This window comes from Chelmon rostratus, chromosome 12 (assembly GCF_017976325.1).
Source record: "Chelmon rostratus isolate fCheRos1 chromosome 12, fCheRos1.pri, whole genome shotgun sequence".
NCBI lineage: Eukaryota > Metazoa > Chordata > Actinopteri > Chaetodontiformes > Chaetodontidae > Chelmon > Chelmon rostratus.
Window position 1 is genome coordinate 5,411,182 of NC_055669.1, and position 7,859 is coordinate 5,419,040.

At 44.9% G+C, this 7,859-nt stretch overlaps 1 protein-coding gene across 1 annotated transcript in view; it reads right to left on the minus strand.

Annotated features, from left to right (window-relative positions):
• zswim5 (zinc finger, SWIM-type containing 5) overlaps positions 1 to 4,404 on the minus strand; it is a 61,885-nt gene extending 57,481 nt beyond the window's left edge. The window contains exon 1 of the mRNA XM_041949458.1: positions 3,834 to 4,404. Within this exon, the coding sequence (XP_041805392.1) occupies positions 3,834 to 4,359 (526 nt within the window). The 5' untranslated portion in view covers positions 4,360 to 4,404. The remainder of the gene's footprint in view (positions 1 to 3,833) is intronic.
• Between the last annotated feature and the right edge of the window lie 3,455 nt (positions 4,405 to 7,859).

The window sequence follows — 7,859 nt, forward strand, 5'->3', positions numbered from 1 at the left end:
CTTTGATTATTCTAATTATGACTTGGAGCAAGGAGTAGATTATTATGAACACATGGGCCGATGAGTTGTTGATGAGCTCACGTCTCTTCAATCCATCAGTATTACCGTTAAAGGAGGCTGACAGACAAAGGCCTTTACTCGTAATGTCCGGGGGTGGAGGGCATCTCAGGGACACACCAGTGAACTCATATTAGAACTGATGATCCATACACAGATGTCTTTAATGGCGCACTTTATCATTTTGTGCTGAAATGACTGTTTCCAAAACATTTCATTGCTACTCGGCTTGCTGGAGGTCTTCTTATACACGCAAACTGTTAGGGCACTAAAGATTCGCAACACGAGGCAAACGAGAAGTGAGACATCATGTCCAGCCTGTGTTCTAGTGTGTCCTGTACATAAAATATGATAGAAAAAAGTGAGATTTTGTGTTGACTAAACTTTTGCGTCCCACTGTGGAAACAGCAGGCAAAAGTTGTCCTCCTCTTCTCACTCACTCCCACTCTGGTCTTAAACTTTTCCGTGACCGAGCCACTGAATTTGTCCTGCGTGGCAGAGAAGCACATCACAGATCCCCCAGCACCAGATCCCATTAGTAACTACCTGAAAAAAAAAAACTCATGCAAATTCAAAATCTGGCTCTAGGCATACAGATACTGAGAAACCGTGACAAAAACAAGTCTGAGGACGAGCATGAGTTTATAGGAACAGGAGCTCTTGCTGACCTTGTGATAGCTGTGAGGAATAGCAAAAAAAAAAACATATCTCATGATAGCTTAGCTTGTGAACTCGTCGCGTCTGAGTTTGCAGTGTTCCTGACTGCAGGGCTGCGTGTCGTTCAAAAACTTCCTGAGGGATACTTTTATTCAGGTGTGTTTCTCTCCTTTCTCTCCTTGTCGCTCTGTAGCAACACCATGTTTGCCATCAGAAATGTTCGCCGCCTCCGCGCCAGGTTTTCCATCCCAGCGGTGGCGAGCAGAGGCTGCACCAGGACTTCCGTCCCGGTGGACAACGTGGTGAACAGACCCGCCGACGAGCAGATTCGGGTCGGCTGCGCCGGCTAGCCAGCGAGCAGCCAATCACCAGCATTTTTTTAACTTAGCACAAGCATGGCACACAGATTTACTGCTTAGGTATCGAAACTTGGTGCTGAACGACAAGGCATTTTTCCATACTTGCTAGTATCAATGCAATTCAGTCGGTACCCAGCCCTGTCTGGTTGTTTGATCCGCCGTGACTGTATCATATTTTCATTGAATGAAATGTGAGGGGAATTACTACAAGAGTGCCTGATTGGCCCAACATTGGTAGATTGGTGGCCTTTAAACCTTTAGGAGGCCAGTGGAAAGTCACATCGAAGGTGATGACTACATGCAAACTCAACTAAATAAGGTTTTGGTGTAGCACTGCAGTCTGAAGCCCTATCTAAACAATCATGCACATCATGTGGCTCAAAAGTTTAATACCAGTTTTCCAGACTGCAATTCATGACAGCCGACATGCATGTGTCAGCACGCAGCCACGTCTCATTCCTAATCGCTCCGCAGCAAGTTCATACTACAAAGCACACGAGGCAAGTCCACCTCGCTTTTTTCAAAAACAAGTACTGCCACTATTTTAAGTGCCGATTATATTGTGCCATGTCAGGTGAAAGCAACCTTAAGGCTGTCATTTACAGGTGTGTAACGCGATCTGATCTAATGAGTGCATTGTGTATGAGCGTTCAGTTGCCCAACCTCTCTAAATCCAGCCGTGAAAAAAAACCCCCAAAACAATTGTTCTCCTGTTAAGTCGGTTAGTAAACCTTCCACAGGACTGGTTCCCATGGTCTGAAGAGCCAAATCTAATCTTGATGTCACACAGCTATTTCGCCGTCTTCTGTTTTGTTGACAGAAAGACAAAACCATGTGCCTGGCTGCCTGCCTGGCTGCCTGCCTGCCTGCTATGACTGACCTTCGGGGAGATAGGTACCGATTGGCCGGTGAGGCAGGTAAGACTGGAAGTGTTTGCTTACGGGTGTATGCTTTGTTTTGAGCGTTTGAATGTCATCTGAAGTTTGTACCCAATGGGATATGGCGTCTTTAATTTTAAAATATACATTTGGGCTTATGTGCTGCAAACTTTAGACTGATTTTAAATGTGCATGCACGCCCCAGGAGACGAATCCCCTCCTTCCACTCGGACACATGGCTTCACCTGTGTGGGAGAGCCAAGATGAGGGGTTGGTAATGACAGGAAGTGTTAGAAACAGGCCATCACTTCAAACTTGCTCAAACACCCCTCCCTCAAATTATGGTTTACTAAACAGACTTTGCATACAGCACGAATGTCAAGCCTTGAGGCAATCAACAAAACTAAAGCCAGAGCAAGCGTGATTGTACAAACATGTTTTAATACAGCAACTCTCTCAGACTCAAACTTGCAAAACTTATCAAGCCAGACGGCAACAAATCTCCCCGAGAGCAAATATCACTTTCATATTCATGAGACTCAAATTTCATTTACTTACGGGGTGGAATCGATGAGCATTTATAAGATGCAATTAGATCCAGCAGTCACAGAGAAACGCAGCAGCCACCCCCCACCCCCAGATACCTTGGAGCAACATGAAACCCCAGACAAGGCTCCAGTGGCTCTCACACCATATGGCCTAAGAAAAAGCCTCCCGGAAACCATAAAAAAACTGCCTTTTTTTTGACTATCCATCGGTTTCATCTCATCCGTTTCCCTGATGTCTGAGCTCATTTTGTGGCCGTGTAGAGCCGGAGGTCTGAGGCTAATGAGAGTGTGAGTGGAGCTGGAGCTTTGCGGAATGGCCCTTTGTTTGGAAACAGCCTCTCTGCAGCGCTGGAAATGCGAGACGCTTATCGATCATTTCAACTGGAAGCCTTTTGTGTTGCGAGCGGCTGAGAGGCTGCGTCCGAACGCACCGATGAAAGCCAGTTTGACGGTATAAATCAGCTACTTGTGGGTTAACTTTAGTAATAATAATAATAAAAACAACACAAACAGTCGCAGCGTGTATTTTCCACGTTGGTGGCGACTGCGCTCTTTGTCCGGTCCGACCAGCAGCAGCAAATAAACAGAAAACTGTGGGGGGATTTTTTCGGATTAACGTTGGATTAATCATAATAAGAGACCCAATAACCGCCTTTGTTCCTTGCCTAAGCCACCCTCAACCGATGGCGAGTTGAGGAAAAAAACGACTTTTGCGAAGGGGAATTCGCGCAAACAAAAATAAAGCCCCGACGCCTCAACGCTGGGTCCTTTTGTATCCGCGTCTGTCAGCCCGCCTCCCCCTGCCTCTCTGCCGGGGTTACGGCTCCAGCCAGAGCCGACCGTCGACGAGGAGTCCCGGAGGGGTAGAAAAGTGCTGAGAGAAAGTGCTAAAACGCGGCTTGTCTCGCCTAAAAAGGCACCGCTTCAACGCGGAGGCGAACCGGGGCAGAGCCGCAGTCGCCCGCGGTACAGCGCGGAGCAACGAAAAGCCACAATAGGAAGCCCTTTAATTTTTTAACAGCGGCTGGTCGGCTAAGCTAGCAGGCGACCTCGTCTCCGCTTCCCTTTTCGCGGAGAGGTCGAGAAAAGCTCGAAATGTGACAACAAATGTTCCCCTGTGCGCCCAGTAAAGTAACAACACACGCAGAGCCGCGTGTGCCGATAAACGCGAGGAAAAGAGACGCTCTGCATACTTTCCACGATAGCAGGGAAAACTTCCATCAATCATCCCCCGTACAGCTCCAGCAGCGGCGGCAGCGGCTCACGCTTGGAGACGGTCCACACTGTTTGTGCCAAAAAGCTTCGCCTCGGTTACACTGAGATATTCCACTTACCGACTTGTAAAACGTTTTCCACACAGCCGGTCTCTAGCAGCCTGATACCCCGGCGGAAAGGCAGTCCGTCTCCCGTTCCCACGACTCCGGCTGCCCCCACGGTAGCCGTCGTACCGGCGGTAGATCCTCCGCCGCCACCGGCGGTAGTAGCTCCGGACCCAGCGCCCCCAGCCCCACCGGTAGCCGCCGACGGTCCCTCCTCGCCAGCGACTCGGCACTGAAACGAAGAGTACATGCATATCTCCTTTTCGTTGCGGGGAAAAGACCAGTAGACGATGCGGCGCTGGACGGGCTCAGGGATCCGCTCGAAGCGCTCCTCCACTCTCTCGAAGGCCCACTTTTCCGCTACTGCCTTCGCGGCGCAGTCCAGAAGGGACTCCGGGGAGCGGTACCGGGAGCTGGTCAAGCCGCTGCCGTGGCCGGGCCCTGGGCCAGGACCTCGGGGAGCGGGGCGCAGGCAGGGTCGCTTGCTGGCCGGTGGTAAGGAGAGGAGAGGATGGGGCTGTTCTCTACGTCCTTCCGCCATGGCGAGCCGATCAACACTGACGAGGCGGACGGTGTGCGGACACCGAGCAGCAGCAGGAAGCCGAGTACACACACATACACACTCTCACACACACTCACACACACACACTCAGCAGTCAGTGTCAAATCACACAGGATCTCAGACAACACTTCCGCTCACAACTTTCAAAATAAAATTCGGCATTTAAGAAGGGGCTGGACAGTTCAACAACACAAACAAAAACATCAATCACAGATTTAGCAACATCTTACTTTAATTAGGGTACTCGCCACAATACGAATGACACAAAGCTTCAGTCATGGCCCAGAGTCCCATTTCTCAAAAACAATGTGAAGTGGCTCTCTTGGGAGACAACACTGCATGTGAACATTTTGTTGACATTTTGCTGTTTTATCTTACATTTGATGAATTACAAGTGTTGGTTATGTTATTTGTAGTATCAACCGTGCTACACTTTCAGGTATAGTCTCAAGATCCTATTTCAATATCACTGTGACCAATCAATAAACAATTTTCATTTTTATTGCACCTCTTGTGACCACGTTTACAAATCCTTTATTGACCCATTCACTCTCTCTCCCAATTTGCATGATTTTTCTCATACGTGCACGCTAAATATGAAGAATACAATTAACCCATGAAAGCGAGTGAATAGGTGTGGCATGGTTGGCTAAGACTAGTCTACCTTTTTGTAGTGCGGGATCCTAATCAGAATCGGCTGCAGCAGAGAGGCGAAACAGAGTTTTCTACCTGTGCTCTGGCCAGAATAATGTAAAGATGCAAACTAATACCACTTCATTCAATAATAACTTCTTATGTGATGATGCTGGAAATTCACTCAAGCTACAAATGCTTGAATGAATACAACGGAAATGTAAAAAAAAAAAAAAAGTCAGTAAAACAAGAATAAATGATAATTTAGTGGTATGCCTGTCCCTTTCCAGAGCTTACAACCTCCTGAGAGCTGATGAACATGAACACTTCCCTGAATCTTTGTCATTTCTCCCCAAAGGAGGAAAAGCACAAACATTTGGCCTAATGTTTGACCTATGCTCTAAATTTTAATTTGTTAAATTGCTCTCTCGCCCTATTGTCTAGGATTCATTTTTAGCTTTAACTCAGTTGGGCTCCTTTTCCCTGTGGTTTTCTCTTTCCAAGTGCTGTAGATGCCAAACAATTACAGGATCATGTTTTAAAGCTGAAATGTGAACAACAAGGTCTGACTCAGGTGCGTCTTGATCCTCTTCAGCTTCTGTGGCTACTTTGGGTCTTAGTGCTGCTACCAGTTGTTACTGCGGCCTGTAAGCTCTCACTGGTGCAGCTACTTCACCCTCCTACAGTGTGGACCGACTCTGACTCATCTCCTTCTGGCTTCATCCTCCTGCTTCCCCACAGCTGCAGAAACTGCAGTACAGCTGCCATTTCCTTCTCAAAATCTTGTTGGGCCAAGAAGAATATTGCATTAATGTCTAATGCTGGAGAAATGTGATATCCCCCTACATGCAATATGACATTTGTATAAATGTGTTTAAAGGCAAATTGTTGTCCCATTCATACTTAACTATTGATATATCTCAGAGAGTATATAACAGTATATAGATACACATTGTCTAAAATGTGCAGCAACGTTATTTCACAGTATGCAATCAGTTTGTTCAATTAAAGTCTTTTGGTAGCAGTGAGTCTTTTATTTTAAAAGTCAGATCTCTTAATTTCCTGTCTCTTATGCTATATGTCTGTGTGACTTGATGCAGCTGAGCAGGCAGAGAGAGAGAGAGAGAGAGAGAGGAGAGAGAAGGGGAGGGGGGCAGTAGATTGATAGGATGTGGAGGGTGTTGCACATCACTAACCAACACAACAACAAAACAGTCCAGTGTGCAGCTACAGCTTCCGATCTGCTCTCTCACAGTCAAATACGCTTTATTATTTACATGAATGGGTGTAAACCATTGATGCAAGAGCAAGCATCTGAGACAATGTAAACAAGTGGGTGATTCTAAAATAATATACTTAAACCAAACAACAGTTATAATAATATATAAATAATCAATATCACCAATAAGTCCAATAACATATAAATACCCCCTTGTGTTTTTTCTGTTTTCTATTGCTGTAAAGTATATTTTAATATCACTCAGTTTAAAACCAATAAAAACACTTTATCGCTCCTGCTCAAGTGGTGCTGCTAAAGTTTTATCTTATTTTATCTTATCTTATCCTCTGACATGACAGTAAAGGCCTTTACATGTGCACATTTCACACTGGAGCAGATAACGACCCCAACTCCTCCTAATGAATAACAAAGTTACTGTTTTGCTAATTGAATTCACACCATTATGTGTCCTATACATATCAATTACCACAGGTCATTGAATACACATTCATTTGAATGGGTGCAGCATGCAGTTGGCTGGCTATTTCCCACAGCAGGACACAGAAGGCTTGGAGCCCACCACAAACCTAATACAAGAAAATGGCGCCTGCTGCTCATTTATCTCTGCAAAAAAGAAGAAGTAGTTACACAAAGGAACACAATGCTACTGTCATCTGTAGCAGTTATTAGTAAAATTATTGCTCTTTATGAGCAATAATCTTTTCCATAGTGGATGTGTTTAGACAGACCTCTTTCTAAGCGTCTGTATAAATTCAAGACATATATCTACATACATACATGCAGTAGTAGCTTTCAAATACAGACATTTGTGCTGCTTTGCCTCTAACGGTAGATACACTGTTTTTTTTTTTCTTTTAACTATCCAAGTGGTCAACTTTTTAAACACATTACACATACATTATGTTTTATGTTTCCATGTCACATTCTAGAAATAAACATTGTAGCAAAGATTGATTCAGGAGGCAGTTGAACAATAAACTTTTTACAGACTCTGCACTACTCTACCAACTCAAGGGCTGCAGATGATTTTAGACAATAGACTGCAGAGTGTGCTGCTCACAAAATATATTATAATGGTACAATTCCTAAGGCCACACATTTGGGCTTCACAGTCGCACAGTAACATATTTACATTATTTTTGACATAAAGCATCAGTGGGAAGGTTTGACCTGTCTAACTAACCACAAAAAATGTAGTGATTTCCATGTAATCCTTAAGAGCCAAAGTAATCAAGTTTGCATCCTTCAATTGACTTGACAAAGACGGACACTGATGGTTGCAGCTAGCATTACAAATTGCATTGCTAGTTTGAAATATGTGTCTGGTGTTGTTGAGGAGAAGATCACTGAGGCTTTCTTCAGCTCGGCTAATGTTGTGTTCACTATCAACAGTCTCCACTTGCAGTGGAAACTTACAGGAGAAACAGACCAAGCTGACCAATCACAGTTCCTCTCTTTTGCACAGACATACGAACCGGGATATACCAAAAATCATACTAAAAAGGACTAACTTTGGAAGATATTGTTTCACATGAACTTTTGAATAAATATGTGCACAAAATGAGGACAGGAGGCACGCGGATTGTTTTGGTGCAAATGTCATTTT